This window comes from Solea senegalensis, linkage group LG9 (assembly GCF_019176455.1).
Source record: "Solea senegalensis isolate Sse05_10M linkage group LG9, IFAPA_SoseM_1, whole genome shotgun sequence".
Classification (NCBI taxonomy): Eukaryota; Metazoa; Chordata; class Actinopteri; order Pleuronectiformes; family Soleidae; genus Solea; species Solea senegalensis.
In genome coordinates this window covers 22,947,063-22,969,068 of record NC_058029.1, presented here as the reverse complement: position 1 = coordinate 22,969,068, position 22,006 = coordinate 22,947,063, and the positions used below count along the sequence as shown (strand labels likewise).

At 41.6% G+C, this 22,006-nt stretch overlaps 1 protein-coding gene across 1 annotated transcript; it reads left to right on the top strand.

Annotated features, from left to right (window-relative positions):
• The first annotated feature begins 1,993 nt into the window (after positions 1 to 1,993).
• On the top strand, positions 1,994 to 17,420 carry eva1ba (eva-1 homolog Ba (C. elegans)). The gene is made up of 4 exons (XM_044034842.1): positions 1,994 to 2,258; positions 12,068 to 12,215; positions 13,569 to 13,663; positions 14,535 to 17,420. Exons 3-4 carry the CDS (start codon positions 13,597 to 13,599, stop codon positions 14,960 to 14,962), a joined length of 495 nt encoding a protein of 164 aa, XP_043890777.1. The 5' UTR covers positions 1,994 to 2,258; positions 12,068 to 12,215; positions 13,569 to 13,596; the 3' UTR covers positions 14,963 to 17,420.
• Positions 17,421 to 22,006: the final 4,586 nt, after the last annotated feature.

Here is a 22,006-nt window from a genome sequence, read left to right as displayed (position 1 = left end):
CCACTTCATGATGAGATTTTGTTGCTGCAGCTTAATCAGGTTAGCGTGCAGGTTAATGTGTAAAATACCATATGAAGGAATAAGATCATGGTGTTCTTTCAAGTCCCAGCAAGGTGTAGCTCAATAACCGCTCTGCTGCAATGTTGACCCTCTGCAGGAATAAAATGAACTCTCAGCTTTTCTCCCTCATGACGAACAGCAGCAGCAGCAGCAGCAGCAGCAGCAGCAGCGTTAATGAAAAATGTCACCGTGCCTTCCAGAGTGTCTGGCTTGAATCAAGTTTCCTTCAAGACGGAACGTGGTGTCCACGACCACTTACAGCGGAGCCCGACAAAATGGGAAGCCGCTCTTACGGTTGAGGAAATGTTGTTAGTCAAGTGGCTGCAAATTTATGGTAGAATATGTGTTTGTGTTTCCTCCGTGGTGTGGTCCATCACTGACGCACTTCAAATTTTACATTTCTTTTTGCTGCCAGTGACTCACAGCTTGTACCAATTATTATGCTTCTTCCACGGTACTGTGCTCTGAAGTGCACGTTGTCCACACTGTGTTTTCAAATCCAGAGAAAGTGAGGAACTTAAGGACACTGCTGACTTTTCGTGTCCTCTTCCTGCAGGAGGATGGTTCTGGTGTTATTACATCATGCATCTGTAAGGCGGTGTTTCCCAGCAGTAAATGTGTGAATAATTTGGCCATATCTGTCTCTTGAATTAGTAAACAAACCATTTCCAAGAGATGTTTGCTAAATTAATTATTAGACCCCCCCAGAACAAACCTTCCATGAGCCATGTGTGAGTCCTGGCCCAGTCTTTGGGAATTCCTGCTATAAGGTAATTCAAAGCTCTCACTGTCATCATTGGAGGAAGGTGACTCGTGTAATAATCCTGAACTCATGTGGCGTCGGAATAATTTGGATAATGAGTTCCCAAATGGGAAAAATCATGTGAACGTTGCCTCAAGTAGGAACAGTCTGCAATGTTTGGTACACAAGTTACCGGGTTGTGATGTCATACCCACAGAACCATGGCAGGAGCAGGAGAACAGGGGCGTTGCAACATGGCAGACAAGAGACCTGCCTAAGACCAGATGATTAACCAAAGGCCCAACAAATGCCAAACAAAAGGTTTAAACACATTCTTTCAGCGTGTGCAAGTCCACATTTATGCCCCAAACTCTGAAAATGGCAACATTAATAATAATCCAGGCTCATGGATTACATTACCAGCAGACTGAATGTGTTTACTTGCTGTCAGGGACTCTCACAGCTAATAAATTCATGGGTTTATGTCAAGTTCAAAGGATTAGTTAAACATTTTAGGAAATACCCGCTCGCTTTTGTGCATGGAGACAGTAGAGGACAGAAGTAAACTGTTCCTGGCTGTGTTCAAAGGTCACAGTCACAATAGTCTTACATCTGTGGTGCTTTTCTTGACTATTTTTCCATGGAGCGAGTCGTCTCTCGACTGTAAGGTTGTGGGTTTGATTCCTGTGTGAGTGAATGAGTGAAGGGCAAAAACTGTCGCGTAAAGCGGCTTTAAATGGTCGTTTTAAACGGGCTGCTGGCACAAGTTTCATATTTAGTTTGTAGATGTGAGTCATATAATATCCCCAGCTCATCTAAAAAAGAAAGCATCAAGAAAGGGAATAAGTCAAGTGAAGCCAACAATTGTTTTAAGACTTGGAGAGCACTCATTATCTCATTATCAGAGATGGATGTGTGCGGATAAAATCCCCACGCTACTTTTCAGAACTCACACATGCACATTGTTGCTTCTTTGTTGTTGTTGTTGTTTTTTTCTTGTGACTGTGTTCATGGAAATAAAATTGAGCTGATTTCCCTGGCGTTACTTTCTGCCTGACTAAACCCCTGCTTCCCTCCCTCCTCTCTTCCCCGAGTTTGCCCTTTTTAGGCGGTTCCTTTTTTTTTCTCCTCTGAAAAGGGGGATAGTATGACAGCTTTTCCTGCTTCATGTGGATTGGAGCCGGGAGGGAGAAAACTCTGTTACTCACTCCGTCTCCAACTTTGAGAGGAAGTTACCACCTCTTCCCCAGACACTGCACACACACACTTCCACACAGTGAGGCAGACACACACTCTCTGTAGGACTTGACCACAGCAGCAACACTGAATCAACAGACACAGTCAGGACTGCTTGTAACGCTGTGTTTTTTCAAATGTGGAGGGAAAGAAGACTGAGATATTCTCTCTGTGTGGACTGAACAGTTGTAGAAGAACGCTGTTTTCTTATCACTCACCGGTGAGTTTGACAGTTCATTTCTGAGTGTGTGTGTGTGTGTGTGTGTGTGTGCGCATCCACAGCTTCTCTGTCCATCTACTCTCACAGTGGATGGCATTTTCCTGTAGTAAGGAGAGTCTAGAATGTTTACTGCATCTTATGTGAATTAAAATGTTGGCAGGCTCGTTCAGAGGGGCGTGTGTTTGGGAAAACTTCCATGTGCTGTAAAGTTTGATATCTGGTTTCCATCACGGCAGCACCAGTACGCTTTAACAACAACAGAGTTGTAGTGAGCGTTGTATTGAGAGAATCACCGACAGTAAGCCCCTTTAATATTTTTTTGTCACTGTGTTTTATTGGCATCACAGTGTTGTCCTGTTAAATGTGTGTGTTCTGCACCAGAGGAGCTGATGCTGCACTTACAGTGGAGTCAGGGCAGGAGAGCCTGGGTACGGCTTTCCTGTGCAGCTGCACATTATTGACTAACCTTGTGATGATTAATTAGTCGCTACAATATAAGCAAATATCCTGTCACTTTTCATATTTCTTTTTTTTTTTTTTATGCCAGAAAAAGCAAACGTCAGGTGACAGCCAGGCGTTGACACATGATGCATGTGGTTTTATTGCTTTCTCAGCTGTTTTTAAAACATGTCCGCTGAAAAAAACATGAATGCAACAGCAGTTAAGCGTGTGTTTCAGCTCTCGTGGTTCTCTCATGTGGACTAGCACCTCTTATCAAGGGCAGAGTGAGGTGAAGGGTGGAGGCTGGATTGGTCTGGGTTACTCTCAGGCGTCTTGTTTAATTTATCTGAAAAGGCAGGCAGCACTTATGCCGTGGCCCCTCCAGTCCATCAGATAACCTTCCACAGTGTGAATGCTCGCTGCAGTAACCCCTTCAAGGCTGCACGGCTGGGAAGAGTTGACTCCTGTGTGACCCCCTGCTGCAAGCAGACTTTCCTTTTTCCAAAACCCCACTGACTCACTTATCAGCTAAGCCTGTCTTATCTGTCCTGAGGAAGGTTGTTAACCTATTGTTTTTACCCTCAGGTCAGAGTTCAGACTCACATTTGAACGGTCTAAACTCCCTAGGTACCAATCTGTTTGCGGGGGAGATACAGGAAGATTTAGGCCACACAGTGTCAGGATGAATAAAGACGGCGTTACATTACACAGTGACAGGAAATAAACACAGTTGTTGTTTTTAATATCTTGCCCACTTCCAAATCCAGCATCTTAACATAACAGTCAATTAGACGTGTGACAAATAAATAAAACTTACTGTTACAATAATCTACATCAAGATAATTGTGTGTTGCAAATGTAAATGTAAAATAATAACCTCAAATAATTAAGTTCAAACTTTCAACATTCAAAGAGTTTTGCTTCATATATTATTATTATATTTATATTTCAAAAATAACTAATATTACTAATGTTACAACACACGACACAAACTGTTGCAATGTTACAAGAACATGTTGCTAAGGAAACGTGTTCAATAATAATTGAATACATAATGGTGGGGTCATCTGGAATGACTGCAAGCTCCCAAATGTGGCCCTTCAAAATAAATCACTAGCACTGTATGTTCTATTTTCCCCATTCGCCTTTATCCCAATAATGAAGATTTTACACAATCAACTTATTGTGAGAGCACTTTATTGCAACATACAACAATATAATGTCATTTGCACAGTTCCACTCTTCCACTCACTTATCCAGCAACTTCTTTCATTTTCAATTTCTCATTCAGGTGTGGGGAGGGCAAAACTGTGTCAATGCAATGACAGGAAATCATTAGTCTCTGTAGTGTCGCATTTTGTCAACAGCTAGTGCACACAAGGGCGTATTTGAAAAGAACACACCACATTAATGCAATTATGATTTTTAAAATGCTGTTGTGGTTGATTTCTGTTGCTCTTTTTTGTTTCACTTTTCAAATCCATTTGGTATTCTCAGGAAATGTGCATATCGAACAGAAACACATTGTGAAGAATACTTTTATTAAGACTTGAAATGTGGAGTGCATTTCATGGCGCATATTTAGGTAATGACAAACATTCATAAGTGTCAGGCAGATCAACTGATCATCAGCTGATGTCTTTGAAGACCACGACTATAAAACCCTCTTCCACCAACACAATGGTCCATTCAAACATGCAACTGTTGCTGCTGGTGATTTGTCTCCACTCTAATAAACTGGTATCTTCTTCGCTCAGTAAATGGAATATAATGCAAACTCAAATGCATGATTAATTAACTATTAGATAAGCCTTAAAACTGTTTCTCCACTTCTATTGACAATTAAAACACAGTTTTGATTGACACAGCTCAGATTATTGCATCATCAGGCAGTTGCAGTCCACACTTCTCACATTTCATGCATAATATAGAGTGTAAATAAACATTTACATCATTTTTGCGATTGACAATTGCAAACTTGATATCATGTGCCACTGTAAAAAGACCTAAAACTAATAATTGAGACAAGCTACTCCTCAGAAAAGTGTGTGCCGTCATTGGGAATCATTTCCCCATAGACGTCCATCCAGTGGCGTCGCCCCCTGGTGGCTAAGTGCTACTTTCATCCTACTTCACTTTTCAAACTGGAAACATCCAATCCATTCTTCTAGAGCTGAAGGATCGCTGTGTGCATGTACGCTACATGACATGCTGTCTTGTAATGGAGAGTCTTTCCACTTGCTGTGAGTTCACACTTCATTAGTGACCGTGCAGAGACGCGGGGTCACAGACGATACCACCTTTCACCAGGAGGAGCCATCGACTCAGCATGAAAAGACACGTGGACTGACAGTAAAGTCTAGAAGAGTAAACCCCGATCTGGCTTGCGTTTCCTCCGCTGGATGGATCTCAACACGACACAGTGTAGCCTGCCGTTCAAAGAAGACGAATATCACACACTGAACACTGTTCTACCAATTTGTTCTCTCTCTCTGTCATAATTCGCAGTGTATCTAAAACTGGCCCGTTGTGTGTTTTTCACATTCCATTCCCATTGTTGTCTGACAATTCTCTGTTGACCAATTAACAGACTGGAGTGTGTTTAGCTCCACTCTTGTGTTTGTGGGGTGCCAAAAAGTGACAATCCTTCATTCATTCATTCATTCATTCGTTCGTTGTCTACCGCTTTATCCTCCCCATCGCGGGGGAGCAGGAGCCAGTTCCAGCTGACATAGGCCGAAAGGCGGGGCTCGCACCCTGGACACGTTGCCAGTCCATCACGGGGCCACATGGAGACAAACGACCATGCACTCTCACACTCACACTTACAGTCACTTTAGGAGTGTCCAATTAACCTCTGCATGTTTGTGGACTGTGGAAGGCAACGAGAGAACCAGGAAAAAACCCATGCACACGTGAGGAGAACATGCAAACTCCATGTAGAATGACCCTTTTCGGACTGGGTTAAAAGTGTGACGGACACTGCTCATTTATTTTGGAAAATTTCCCAACTTCCTTAGTTGGAACCTTGTTGGAAAGGGAGCCTATAAACATGGTTAACGATGTGGTGAATAGCTTTTTATTGTAGCAGTGTCTTCCTCTCTCTGATGAACCCATGTCATCTTCCTGTTCCGCTTTCAGCCGGTCTCTGATTGGCTCGTGGGGGCTTGAGTTGTTGCAGACTACAATCAATCTGCCAGTATGCTGTGAATGAGATCGGGGATTATGATGCATTGGTAAGTCTTCACGGGCCACGTCTTTGAATACTTGACACTAAGCCACTGCTGATTAGGAGTGATTAGCCAAAGCCAGCCTTTCAAAACTTGGCAGCAACTGGAATACTGGCCTGGAAACCGTATAGCATGAACCTGTTTTTCCTCACTTATTTTCAAAAATGCAAAAGTATTGCTGTCATCTCACGGGGGAAAGGTACTATGGAACACTGCACCTTTAACTGGGCTTCTCCTTATCGGAGCTGATACACCAACTTACACAAACACAGTCACTGTCACAAGATCTCCAACCCCCCCAAATCTCATGGACCACATCATGCTTATGAGCAAGGTCCACCGACCCAATCATGTAAAGAGCAAACACGTGTTTTGTGTCATGGTGTAATCCGTATGGTAATTGATACAGTGTGTCGTGTTGGCGTGCATCTGGATCGTGGCCCAGATCAATGGAGAGGGTGAGATCATTGCAATACTTTTGGATTTGGGTGATCCAAAATCCACTGTGATTAAAACATAGAGGAATGTTCATGGGAATCAATTTCAACATACAGGAGCAATCACAGACGAGCAGAAACCGTCAACACGCAGACACACGGTGCACACACATGGCTCCATGTGGCTCCCTCCTTCCATGAGCTCTCGCTTGCTTTGGTGCTGTGATAACATCAGAAAGAAGATGGTACACAGGATAGCTCCTCTTCATTTACATGGTATAGCGATACTCGGACTCGGACTCACATCAGGAACACATCTGGCTGCTATTAACCACTTGCCATAACCCTTTAGCTCACTGCCATATCTCCATTACCCTCCGAATACCTGTTGCCATCGTCTTCACAGGGAAAAAGTAGAGCGGGGTGTTTTACTTTTAATGTCACAGGGACACGCGGAGAGTTTTTTTTCCAGGCAAAGTTTACACTTACCAAGCTGGTGCCATGTTGGCTGATATCTGATACTGATATTGGATATTGGTCTGATCTTAACTGGATCAGATAATAATCAAGTCAGTCTCTGGGGCTGATCTAGCCAGTTGTATTCTATGGTTAGAATATCTGTATTTGTGCTTGCGGGTCATCACGCGTCAACCAGTTGATTTGATGTACCAATCCAATGCCAGTGTCTAATTTCATTGTGTGGAGCCAATTATCCATAGACCCTGGTACTGGTACTGAGTTGCCAGTTTTGCCAATTTATTTGCCTTGAGTTATTGTCATTATTTATATTATTAATGGAAGTCCATTTTGTCCATTTCCTTTAAAACCGCTATTTACAATCCGACAAAAGTAACCCAAGTTGTTTTTGAGAGTGCAGCTCAATTCTAAATTGGGATCAAGTTCTGCTCATTTGCTGCCTGACATAAATGAGACCAGTCTGATTAAAGTTTCCTGGCAATGACTTTACCCACAAGTCTAATCAGTGTTGTCATTTTCACTGCATTCTGGTTTGATTGGATGGATAGATGGTATGACATGAGACTGTGAAGAATGTGTTTAAACCACACGGCCACCAGTCGAACCCAAACATTCTTGCTGGTTTTCATTACCGACTGGGAAACGTGACTATGCTCTTTGTTCTTACTGTTAAATGCAATGTTCTATTTTCTGTAGCATGTTTATCTCTTCAAATACTTTACAGTCTCGGCTTATTTTAAAGATGCCGTACTTCCTGGCCTGCCTTTGATTGCAGCCACTTTAACTTGTCTCTTTTGATGTGGTGCACGAGGAACAGTCAGACTCTCAGACTTTAAAAAAGCCATCTGGGGACTTTGAGGTCATCAGATCACACTGTAACAAACTGTATCTCACGGATTTGGCACAGAGTGAGCATGAAACCGTCTCGGAAAGTGTTGGTAAATCCTTTCTGACAGGTCATCCTCACCTGATGCTCCATGTCTCTGTCCTGATGGCAACCAGATTCCTATTCCGTTTCCAAATGCAGCAGGCTTCCTCACAGTTGGAAACTGGCAGCCTTTGACAGGAGGGAAGCAGCATTAACAGTTAACACAGCTTGAATCCCAAGATCTTCATGTCAAATGGAACCGGGAAAGAAATCCACGTTTACTTTCCTTTGCAACCTTTTTTGGATGCAGAGAAATTTCCCTGTGGCTTCCACGAGAAACCTGCCATCACCCCACGGAGTTTCATGAATGCTTTCACAGACTGTAAAAGGAGATCTGGACAATATTCCTGTTTACTGAGTGGAAAGTAGGGGATGCTTGGAGACTTGGCGCGCAGTCTCTCGCTTGATTACAGGTGTGTGATGAATGGCTTGTGGAGAAACCCAGCAGATATTTTTGTGATACAGTTTCAGAATCTTTGGCAGTTTGTAGGTAGAGCTTAACTTTTAATCGCTGACCGGGGGATTGGTCTTCTTGAGTGAGAGAACAACTCAGCCAAGCTCAGGATCTGCACATTTATTTAAGGGGACCACTCACTCTTTCAAAATGTGCTCACTTAATTACTCGGATTGGTTTCTGTGATGTTGTGCATCATTACTCCTGGACTTTCCGTTGTGGAATCAGTTATATTTGAATGGACCTAAACTAGAGTAAACACACCATCTAAGACGTTATGAATTCTTCTGACAGCATCTGTCACTACAAAGAAAATTCAAATGTGGCTATATGTGGCCGCCCCAGGTGAACCACAGAAACTCTGCCCATTGTGCTTGTAATTGTTGTGGCTGCAGACAAATACGAGGTATTAAGAATATTTCTGTCTCCCGCTGTGGCTCGGCGTGTGTCATGACAATGAAGAAATAACACTGACACTTGCTCCCCTTGTGTGATTTGACCTTTTTATCCGTCTGCATGTAAATCAAACGTGGCTCGACTCCCTGCATGAATTCCACTGAAGGGTAACGACTTTGAGTCCTTCATTGTGGAGGAAGTGGAGGAGGCGCTGTGGCTGTATGGTTTATAAAGCGAGTAATACTGGTGAAGTGTCTGGGGAAAACTGCTTCTATTCTGTGACAACAGACCTTTACTTTGGAGGTCTGCACCTTGTATAGACAAGCCAGATAAATCAGGAGCTGACGTCTGTGTACAGCAGACACTTGGGCTTATCTCAGACAATGGCAATGATGCGGAGGAAAGGCTTTGACCTGGATGTTGACCCCGTGGAAAGAGACAAACCCTGTGGGAAGGAAAGAGCCATTGTGGTTGTCTCCGAGTGTACGGAAACCAAAAATATCACACGACATGATAGTTTGGAGATTTTCCCTCTGCTCAGCTCCTGCACCCAAACCAAAGCAAACAACGCTAAGTTAGAAATAGCGCTTGACCTACGCTCAGGCCACAACTGCTCACCATTGCTGTGTTTATGCTGGCGTTCAGAGCACAGTGTCTTGCACAAACAGCTCATCGTTGACTGACAGATTTTAGGGGCGGGGGGTGGGGAACGGAGTTGGTCATAAGCTTGTGATGGTGTTTTTAATTTATGTTGCGTGTGAGAGACGTGCAGTACATGTTCCACATGATATAGAAACCACTTGTGGATTGTTTGATTTCTTAATCAGCGGCATGCTAAGAACTTTGTTTGACCTCACGTCCAGGAGAGAGCTTTGTACAGAGCTAAACATTAATTTTACAGGTGATAAGGTGCGGCACAAAGAAACGTGCTGCAGCAGGTTTGGCCAGATTATTGGAAAACTTAATTAATTTAGCTTTTCATCTTTTCTATCATGCATTTGATTCACAAACTCTGATTATCATCTGTGAGGCTCGAGTTCAAGTTCTTCTCCATAACTCCATTTTGGGGCATAAACGTATAATATTATGCCTTATATTGCTGTCCACACAAAGTCCAATGTTTGTTTTCATTTCTTTGCCAGTGACAAGATTTAGAGAATAAGTAGGTGAGAGGGGAAACCAAGAATGGACAAGAAGGTGGCAGAGGCAGAAGCAGCTACATTTAGTTTACGCCTTACTCTGCTGCCCCTGGGACCAGCTGACCTGTATCTGTTTTATCAGTGATGGTGGCGTCATCCATGCTGAGGAGAGATGTCAAGATGTGACCTTTCCTCTGCAAAGGTAGAGTGAAGCCTGAAAAGCAGCAGTGAAGTTAAAGAAGGCTATGTGCTGTGACTTTTTTCTGGGTGAGGCAGACAACCTTTTGGAAATACCCTTAAATAAATAATGCAAGTTGGAGGCAAAGGCCAAGACGTGACCAATGCTAACATACTGCATAGTAATTGCCTTGAAAGATTTTTTGTATAGAGGAAACACACAGCAAAACAATGGTGTTCTCTTTCTTGAGATGTTGTCACTTCTTCTTAGTTGCAAAACTTTGTTTATTTATTAGATTTATTAGATTATTCTTCCATCGTGCATAGCCTGGTGATACTTGATATTAGGCATTAGATGCTGTTGTTTGATGAAGGCTGAAGAGCAACATCTTACATTAGAGAAGCGCCTGGAGAAAATGACTGTAAGTTGAGTCATGGATAGAGCAGAGCTATGGGAAGAGACGGTCTGTTAATAATTTCTTGGGGTAAAACAAAAACACAGGACGACAACACTGCAGGATAATTAGTGTTTAGCTGGGCTTTAAACAGCTCCCCTGTTGTCGTTAACCACCGGTAACAGATGCCTGAGTCCTGATGAAGCTCAGGTTTGAAGAAGAGGCCAGTTACTGCACATACTGTAGGTGTCCATGCATCGTCTTTGACCTCGGTTTGAAGAGCAACTGCAGTCACATAATTAACCTCGAGGACAAACAAAATAGCTCATCGAGAGCTTGTGTTCTGCAGCTTTATTTGGATACTGATGAATAGATTCTGTTCTGGGGATTCTGGGGAGACTCCGTGGGAGGGAGGAGATGAACTTGTTCATAATTGAAGAGAAAGGAAGGAAACTCGACGGGAAGACACTGGCGAGGTCCATCCCTACGGTGTTGAGCAGAAACAAAAGGTCCATCGTCCGGCTCCTGTGGGGAACGGGGGTGGGGGGTGGGAGAGGGTGGAGTGAACGTTCTGTCACTTAGCCCCCCGCCCGGGCGCTCTGTCAGTCAGGCGCTGTGCAGTGTACACAGGGTCTGCCAAGAGTCAGCGAGATCAAAATCTGTCCTGAAACAGCAGAGGCTCTGCTAAACCAACTGCAGCTGGCAGAGGAACTTTGTCCTCAACATGGCAACGAGAAAAAACGACCTGGCACAGCGTTTTTCACAGACCTCATCATCAACCTGCCTGGCATGTAAAGCACTGTGTGCTTGTTTTTTTGTTTTTAATAGGACATCTGGTAGAATATTGAGGCTTTTTATTCGAGAAACATAAAGAGATTTGGGTGTAAAATGAAACACATTAAAGTAAACCCCATATTCTGCATTGTAGCGAGAGATTGCTGTTTTTTGTTACCAGGTACCAGATTTTCTTCTATGGCAGTTTACAAACTTCAGTTTTCAGGTGGAAAATACTGGTTAAAAATATGTTTTTCCTTGTGTCCCTGCTGGCAGTGGTCATTATGTTATGATAATTAGGAAAATCAAATAATAATGATGATGATAATAATACATTTTATTTGTGAAGAGCTTTAAAAGTTCCTCAGAGACGTTTTCCAGAAGTCAATAAAACACACACACACAAACCAAACAACGGACCAGTTAAAACTAACTGCATTGTAAAATAGAAAACCGTGATTTAACAATAGCAATAAATGACAATAGACACATTTAAAGGGTGTGTTTTAAGGGCAGTTTTAAAAGAGGACAATTAGAGAATAACTTTGTATTTGTTGGTGGAGAGGGAGGGGGGCAGTCCACCGACGCTGTGTCAGTTCCACACAAAAACACCTGAACTATCCCTTTAATACACCCCAGTCACTGAAAATGTTGGTTTAAATCAGGCACAAAGAATTTCCTTTTTTTAGTTAAGATTATTTATAAAGATTAATCATAAAGACAACCTAGACGTTGCTGTGATTTGCAGTTTCTGTACATGTTACCCTGTGAAGGCCCACGTTCAGCTGCTAAGCCTCTGCTGGAGAGTGTACACTGCAGCAGGCTTGTCGCTGTTTGCTTTGCAGACACCTCAGTGAGTTTGGTTCTAATGTAGCCTGACGTCTCTCCCTCTCTCTCTCTCTCTCTCTCTCTGTGTGTGTGTGTGTGTGTGTGTGTGTGTGTGTGTTTGCTCTTGTCTCAGCTTTGCCAAATGAACTGTTTAGCCTGAGGACCAAAGATCACAGGCCCTGATCCAACAGCAAAGGAGAGACAGAGACATCATTTTGCATCTGACTTCTCCTTGCACCATGAGCTGGGACTGAGGGTGAGCTCCAAAGTTTCATTTTGTGGTAAGTTTTCATTCTCTATCTGTGCCCCACTTTGTATTTACTTCTGCATTTACAGGATGTTTGTTGTGTTTTAAAGACTGTTAGCGGGCCACGCTACATGTGCTTTACATGTGTGGTTGGATTTTTATGAAAGCTAAATCAACAAATAAGCACAAACGCAACATAAATCAGTGAGGTATTTGCATCGGGATGGGGCTCAGGCACCGGGGTTATCAGTGGGTGTAATTTGGAGGTAAATGCAAACACAAACATGTGGTTTGTGCAATTTGAGGGCCTCCATATGATCAGTGTGAAGGCAGAGTGACATATGGTTCGACTTAGAGAGCATTGCACACAGGTTAGAGTTGGGTGGCTTCAGAGTTCATCGTCATCTCACATGAACAGTGTTCTGGGTTTTTAAAGGACATGTTAAAGGGGAACATTAACAGGAAAGATGAAAGGCACGCTCTTTTATTTTGAAGTGGTCTCTCCACTGATGCCATCCATGTTACCATTGTCAGCAGGAAAGAGACGACAGAGAGGAGCGAAGGCAGGTTGACAGAGAGAATACAGAGAAACCCAACAGCACTACACAACACTGTGTTTCACACAGCTAAATGTAATAAATATCCTGTTTCACATAGTAAACACATTTGTCTCCTCTGAAGACAAAAGCTACCAAGTGGGGAAATAACATGAAAGTAACATGGAGGGCTGGAAACAACAAAATCCAGACTGGAGCAGAATAAACATGAGCCGCTGTCGTATCTCATTTCGTGACTGACTCCACTGGCTTTACTTAAACAGAGATTTCCTTGGGTGCATTAAGTCACGGCTGCACACAGGAACAGTCAAAAAACACAATAGGTCTCCTCAGACTAACAGGATGCCGGGGGACAGGCGGCTTAAATGTCACGGACACGGTGTCAAAACACTACAAATAAGTGCACAACACTCTGGCCTTTTCCTCCAGGCATCACAAAATGATCTGGGAGTTCTATCAGGCAGGAGAATGTCCTTTGCGGCTACTTGGAAAATTGACTTTTGACCCCTTTTATAGAGGGCTGTTATGATCCAGAGAGAATGGCAGAGGCAGAATGCCATGTGCCAAATGCATTATGATGATCCCAGATGAAGCCGGTACTCACAGAGAACACAGAAGAGCTTTTGTTTGACACTTGGAGGCCACGTCCCACCCCGACACACAAGAAGCGCCGCGGTCAGTGGGATTGACGTCCAAGAGCTGCACAGAGTGCGACGCTGGAGCAAGGCTCGCTGATTTAAAAGCCCCTGGAAGAGCATTAATGCGGTGTCTGTTTGAATTATACGCCGTAGCAAAATTTCATGCGGCGTCCAATGTGTGCTGTTTTTCAGGTGTAAAGAGAATAAAGTGAAGATCATCATGGATGTGAAGAAGAAAGAGATGGACCTCCTGAGCAACAGCATAGCTGCTTATGCACATATCAAAGGTATGTTACGCTCTTTTTTTTTTTTTTATTGAAAACATACAGCTTTATGACTTTCTCAGTGTGTACTCTGCCTACAGTGTCAGGTTAAGTCTGTATTTTCATTTAAAAATGTGCAAATTCCGCTCTGGATTTACCTCCAGTCTACATTAACTGAGTGTTGTTTTAGTCTGAAGATACCAGCATTGACTTTTCCTGACCAGTTCTTATGGCCACAACTTATGACCGGTGTTAACAATTGTCCCGAGCGATGTGATCATCCACATACAAGTGGATCACTGAGGACGGATGTTAACATCAGGTCTGAATGAGGCCTAGCTCTCAGTTTAAAGGCCTGTACATTCTCAACAAAGAACCAGAGAATGTGTTCTCTCTCCCAGGGCTGCGAGAAAAGAATGGCGTCATTCTTTTCTTGCAGTCCTCGTTTGGGAGTTCTTGCAGCTTGTCCTTGACACGTTATGTGGACAGAACTTGTGGATAGAATGTGTGATTGGCCAGAAATGTGAAGTGGTTAATGAGGAAATAATTGTCATTCTCAATGAGGACTTCCCAGCACTTGAGTTTCTTGTGAAGTATGAAATGTCCTGGCCAGAACTAACTTTGTTCCTGACTCCAGTATACACAGGCATACACATTCCTTTTGCACCTGAAAGGTAACGTGGTATGAGTTTGTAGGTGTGTTATTATCCTGATCTGCCATCAGCCGAGGTGTTAAAACGCCTGATGGTCGTAGGACCAGACAATCTTCTGTGTTGTAGGTTTGCCTCCCACCGCAGCTGTTTCTCTGGTCAGGCAGGATGTTATAGAGAGGGTGACGATAGATGGACGGATTCAACTTTATCTCATTATCTGTTCATTTGTATCCTTTCCGTAGCAAACCCAGAAAGCTTTGGCCTTTACTTTGTGCTGGGCGTGTGTTTTGGCCTGGTGCTGACGCTCTGCCTCCTGGTCATCCGCATCTCCTGCAAGCCACGGACCAACGTGGCCCCCTCCACGCCGCCAGAGAAGAAACAGTTAAAGGACATCAGCGAGGAGGAGGAGGAGAGTGAGGACGATGAAGATGAAGAAGTGGACGATGTGGAGGCACAGGTCCCTTTGACCAGCACGGAAATCCCTGTGGGTAATCACAACAGCCACTCAGATGGGACGCTGAGTGTCAACGTGTTTACTTCGGCTGAAGAGCTGGAGCGGGCACAGCGACTGGAGGAGAGGGAGCGCATCATACGTGAGATCTGGAGGAATGGTCAACCCGATATCCTGGGGACAGGGACCGGGACGATTGGAAGAGTGCATTACTACTAAGAGGCTACAGGAGAAACACTAAATGCAATCTCTGCTCGGGATTGACAAAGACCTTTGAGTGGGCCTGGTGTCCCTGAAGCCTGCATGACTTGAGAACCTGTGTAAGACACACAATGACACAAGGAACAGAGCTTGAACAGTGACGGTGCCGCATTTGATATACTTGGCTCTGACGGAGCTGAACTTTGAGATATTGCACTTCTTTATTAAGCAATGTTATTTTTAAAACGGACTACGTGACCTTATACCAGGAGATGTCTTAACGACTGATGAAACCACATGGAAAAGAGGCAGTGTGAATGTGGGAGCTGATGGACACTTGAAGTTATCAGTCTGTTTAAATGTATGACGCTTTAAGATGTAGTTCAGGTTTTTTTTTGAAGTGTGGTTATTATGAGGTGGTGCGCTGCTAGCATGGTGCTGTCATTGCGACCCAGGCTGAAACACGGATGCTTGCCCCCTAAGAATATGTTTTCCCACATTAATTCACCTTGAATCTTTATAAACCGCTTACTCTCCCACAGCAAAGTCCATAGAGAAAATCTGCGTCTTTAGCTCAAGGGGACACAGGAGCTCCTGGATGCCAAATCCTAAAATCACATTTAAATTTACTGGTAGAGGTAACAGTGGAACAACAACTCTTGTGTGTCATGATGAAAAACTGATGATTTTCCATATGGACTTTGGTGTATTTATAGATATGAGCTTCCTTTGGTCCCCACAGACAAGCACTGTGTCTCAGACTGGTTACTTGTGATGGCAGTGTGGTAGTGGCATACACCGAAAGGTCAACACTGAGGACGTGTCAGTACATCATACAACCACCCTTGAAAAACACAGGAACTATCCCTCTAAGGACATAAATGCACAAAGGTTTTATGTAGGCTATGTAATAATTGAAAAGGACATCATACATAAAGATGAGTATATGTGTATGTTGGAATGAAGAATATGTGTTGGCAGTTAATAGCACATATCAGTGAGTTGTGGAGTCAGATGATGATGAGACTTTATTTTGAGAATTTAAAAGTATCCATCTGTGTCTTCAGGGGGTGCTTCCACCAGAGGAAATGACAGAATTAAAGTATTAAGCTGAAATAATTTGTTTCTCTCCATAATGCTTAAATGTCATCACAAACATACAACAGAGATTTTCTTTTCCATACCTTCGGGCCATGAATTTTTAAATAAAACCGTTAAAATCCAAAAGTCTATTTTTACTTCTGCCAAGGAGGTTATGTTTTTTACGTTATGTTTGCTGAGTCTGAACAACATAACTTACAACTTTAACAGCAGATTTGAATGCATTTTTTATGCTCTATTACATTTTGGTGGTGATCCAGTGGTGGATTCAAGATTTTCTTTCACAAAGATGTTTAAACTTGCAAGATAATGGGAGTTTTTGATTCAGCTTAAAATGTTGGCATTGCTTGCAAAAACCTACTTATTTAACAGTTTATTTGTCAAGGACAACGTGAAAATGTCAAATCAAAGTAGTATGAAACATATGTCTTGCATATCGGATTTCTAGCCAAGGCTTATTTGCAATCCCTGTCCTTGGTTAAACTTTTCTAAAATGTAAAACAGAACATACAGTAAATGACAATGATACACAACAGTGACAATCCTAATTACTTTATTTTTAGTTAACCTTTATTTTGCTAGGAAGTCCCTTCAGATTAAATGTCTTTTTCGAGGGAGACCTGCATGGCTGAGAGGCACATGGGTACAAGAAAAGAGCAAACGGAATGAAAACATACATATACTTAAGACGTCATAAAAACCTAAGAGTGTAAGATAGTCCCAAGAGAAGTCACTAAAAACATGAACGAGATACATTAGCTAAATATACTGTATTTACAACATTAACATTCTCAAAAATATAACTATGTAATAGTACCTCCTATTGGTCTCTATTGGTGTGTGTCAAAATCTGGATCAAGATTCAGATTTGAAGCATGAATAACATGTTAAAAATATCGGGAAGGGGTTCAGACAGCAGTCTCTGCCAAGGTTTCTGTCTCTGGATCAACCACCAAAATCTAATCATTTCTTCTATGAGGCATAACCTGCTGCACATCCACACAAAATATCATCAAATCTTTTTAAATGGTGCTGCACACAATGCAGCTAATTACTCATTTTTGAAAACTGTGTCTATTTCCAATTGAAGGAACAGCTTGAAAAAAATGTTTTATTTTCTAATAATATAATATAATAAGCATCAGTCAACCAACATTTGTGTGATTCCTTCACCAATGACTCACATAAACAGGAAGGATGAGTGTGTGACACTAGGGAACACTGAGCTGTCATCTCCAGGACTCACAAATGTGTATTTGGGGATATTTTTCTCGTCACCAAATAGATTTTCATTTAAGTTTAATTAAAGAACACATACACAAATCAAAGTTTTGATCCATTTACCAAACATATATCTCATATAGAAATGGCTGTTTTGCCAATTCAAAAATAATAAAATGTGTCACAGAAATGGCCATAAAAATGTTTGATTGCTGCTTCAGTTTACATTATGAACTGGGTTGTGATAGTTTGTAATTATTTAAAAGAAAATAAAAATATATATATTGATTAATATGAAATTAGGGTAATTCTTTGTCATTTGCTGTGTCTCTGTCTTAAATTATATCATAACTGCCCTGCTCCAATTGTAGCAGGAATGTAAATATTGTGTTTTAGTACAACAGAGATGCAGACAGACAAATAAACAAACATAATAACTTGAAAAGTGATTTCCTGAAGCAGACTTCCGGTGCTTCCGGTACCAAATCAAACGCCACCAATGTGGAAAGGCGCTCCATGTAATTAGTCCGCACCTGCTCACTTTTTTGCTGCTTCCACTCGTGTTCCTCCGCTATTTTACCTTGTTTTATCAGCCACCTTCATTCATTAGTATTAATAGTAATTAGTCTCTGGTGGTGTGTTTACGTCGCCGCTTAATTGGGATGTTGATCAACAACAACGGTCCTCAAACGCCACTTCAAGCCGGAAGTCAGCGTTTCCGCCTCCCCTGACAGCGCGAGACCACGTTACACAGGTAAGTTCTCGATGTTTCTGCGAACATGGAGCGAAAAAGATTCACCAGTTATGATAATGTGCTCTGTGCAACAATGGCTTTAGCCACATTAGCAGTGAGCTGTTGTTGGTTGTTGTTTACCGTGTTTTGTGCTTGACTGTTGTCAATCAATCAATGAAGCATGGCCTCTCCTGTTCACACAAGCACGTCTGTACAAACAATACAAAACAAGTAAACAAAGTGTAGGAATAAATGAAAATAAATATGTTAAATAAATGCACCATAACAAAATTATGATTAAAAATTAGTGACTGATAAAAAATGTTAATTCCTTTGAGTAAATCGGGCTAAAATGCAAATAAAGTGACATAAGTTCAATTGAAATCTCTAGTTTAAAAACAGGAGATTGCTTATTTGTTTGACTGATTAATACAGATGCGTGTACAGGTTGTTGAGACCTAACATTGACATCATGGTGTAGTGTGAAATCTAAACACACATTTGTAAAGGCATTCATGGTTCACAGATGAGATGATGTGTCCCAGAAAGTAAAGTTCACAAACAAGCTTTTTGTTGGATCTTCCTGAACTTTATACATCAATTGGATGAACTTTTAGTTGAATTTTTAAAACCAAAACACAGTTCATATGAAATATTAATGGGAAACATAAACTAAGACGGTGAAAATGTGATGGCTGCTTTCTTGTGCTTTCACACTGCTGATGTTTTGTTTGCTCTGGTTGAATTTGTTATTATGCTGATAATGATGTATGCGCTCGCCATTTTCTGCTCCTTTCCTGGTTGATTTGATGCTGATTGTTCATTTCTTCAGCGTTCTGTGCTGCTGATTATTTGCTCTCACGCTGCAACACTTTACTGATTTTTTTCCACTCCTTCGCTGTTCTGATGCTGGCTCCTAAATTCTGCTCTCTTTTGTTTTCTGCACTGCTGATTATTTGTGTGCTGGCTGAATTTGCTCATGTTGCAACACAAACTGTTTTCCCTGCTCTATGCTGTTGATATGATGCTGGCTGCTGATTTCTTTTCTGTGTGATGTCTTGTATTAACTCTCATGTTGCAACACTACATTTTTCTGCTCCTAATTTTTACTTTTTTGCTGATCTCTGCTGTCATTCTGCTAATGTACAGCAGGTGTCTGATTGATAGTAATTGTCCATAATTGTGACATCATGATTGTGGCTGTTTGGCATTAACAGTGTGATTGTGACATGTGATTCTCATATTTTGGATGTTGTTCATTGGGCTCAATCTGTTTATGAAGTTTCCTGATGACACACTTGTGTCTGGAGTCATTCACTGGCTTTATAAACTGTTTGAATGTTACTTATTGTAATATTGTTTTCACTGGGGAACATAAAAGCACTAAGTTGATAAGCATGAGGAGAAGATATCACGTTACAGTTATCTGACCAAGAGAATTGCAATTTTGTAAAAAATGACTCTCAAACACATTGAAATAACTTCACTAGGGCTGCAATTAATGATTATTTTCATAATCAATGATTCTGTCAATTTTCTTGATTAATCACATACTTGTTTTGTTCTGTAAAACGCCAGAAAATCTCAGTGTTCACCAAACCTTGAAATGATGATCTTCTCAAGTGTCTTGTTTTGAGCAAAGAAACCAGAGAAATTCACATTTTCGAAGCTGAAAGAGCTTGTTCATCAAACAGATGAATTGATTATCAAAATAGTTGACAATTAATTTAGTAAGTGATTGATTAATCGAATTTTCATGGATAAATGTATATATTTTCACACCACAGATAGGGTACATATTGTTATGTGAACGCCTTAAAGTGAAAAACAAGGATCTTACGTAAGATCATTATAAATCATGAGGTTTTGGGATGACTGGAAAAATGCAGGTTTCACCTTTTGTGGCACTGAAGACATAAATTACTAGGACTGTGCTTTTTATTGCAATGTCACATTGTATATCATCCCATTGCTCCACATTCATACTGTAGAGAAACACTTATTTTTTTATATTCAGTTCAATAACTGCTCGCTTTAGTGTTTTTCTTTTAAATGTGCACCGCTGCTGCTCTGGTGTTGACTCTACTGTTTCCATCTTATTTCTGTGATATTTGGCTCAGTTTGCTCATTAATGTGTTGAAGGGAAAGGTTTTGTCTTGGCCTGGCAATATAATGCCCACCCCACAGAAAGAACAGGCTCAGTAAATAATATGTTCTTTCGTTCCCTTCAGTCTCTAGAGGAGTTGCCCACACATAGTACATTCCACATAATAGTCGGTGTCAGGCCCTGTTTCTCATGTGGTTTTGAAGGAGGAGGAAACGCTGCCGTTCCGACACTGGTGCATGCTCGTGGGGAGCGACGGGGTCGGAGCATAGATGGCTAACACCAACTCTGTATTCACATTATAAATTTGTTCCAGCGAGTTCAATTACTGGAATATTGTTTGGCTGCCAATAAAGACTTTAGAGAACATTGATTAATGGCCCGAACCGGATGAATGTTTGCGGTGCACATTATCACATGTCAATCTCCAGTAGTTTGGCGATTTAAACGTTGTGAAACGATGAATTCTTGGCTTATTAATAAAAGGAAAGTGTACTAAATTCTCATCAGGGTAATGGCAAGGGTCCACATTCTTTCTGCCGGCCAACGTGAAGCAAGAAACTTTAGTCCTTTGTCCGCGTGCTGTGTGGCTGGTGTAGTGTTGCATGGCGGGACCTCTTGCTTGGAGAGGAAATGAAGCCAAAAACTTGTACAATAGTCATATTAAAGTTCACACTGTGCTGTAGGAGCAGACAGGGTTCAGGTTTGCCTTGGGGCTCACTCTGTTTTCAGTGGGAGACCACACTGAAGTCCTCTCTGCTAGTGTCTTGGAAAGGCCCCTCATGTGGTCAAAGGCCTTTCACAAATCGGTGGCGTCGATGGCGTCGACTCTTTGAAGGAGCTGTGTATAATTATATTTATATAAACCTCAAAATCATAGGACTCAAAATATGTTTTACTAGACCCATGATTGACTTTTTAGCAGGATGTAATTAGAAACATGTTTCAGAACTGTGACAATTATGAAACAATACATCCGTGCATGAGGAAAATCCACCCTGGGGCAAATCTGACCCACTTCACAGCGTGGGAAAGAGCTCCACAATGATGACAATAATAGAAAATATAAGGCTGTCATCTGTGGTGCTTTGGCTAATTCTAGAAAACAACCCTTAATAACATATAGCTGTATCCTTGCTATTTAACCATTCCTTAAAATAGATAAATTCTTTCTTTTTAATTACAATGATCAAGTTGAAGCAGTTTTGGAGTTGCAGATGCATCAGAGAGAATATAGTTATTAAAATGGAGTCACTGTGTTGCAGATTTATCACCATTTCCCCTGAGGTTGTCTTTGAATCAGTCAATCCATTTTCTTTAGACAGAGGACAACCGCTCTCTCAGTTCAGCTCCTCTTTCTAATTTTATCACAAAATGTTTGACCTCTAAACTCAGAAATTCTTTGGTTTTCAACAAACACTCTCCCAGCAGCAGTTCCCCCCCATTTGTCTTAAATGTCTCCAAAATGAATTGTGCACTGTGAGTTGTTGTCATCTCTGACCCACAGCACAAAGTTTCTTCCAGGAAAGTCCTACAATAGTTATATTATAATAACTAATAGAAATGCCCTATAGTCTCCGCCATCATCACTGAGATAAATGTAGCTTTTAAAAGTCCCTCAGTGGAAGAAATAAAACCTTCATTTGCAGGGCTTTAAGAAAAGACATTCATTGTTTTATATCTTTTATAAAAAGTCAATTCTTCCACTATCATTTGACCGTGTTTGTTTACACTCATGTAAACAAAAGGGAACGTGAATGTGTCCTTGATGACCATTCTTCAAAACAGTTTTTAAAAATAGTACGTTCCCATGGCATTTTCAGAAGCACCCGGTCACTGATGAGCTCCAGATGTTTCCCAGATGTGCGGCTACACTCCATACTACGCTAAGACAGGAACACAC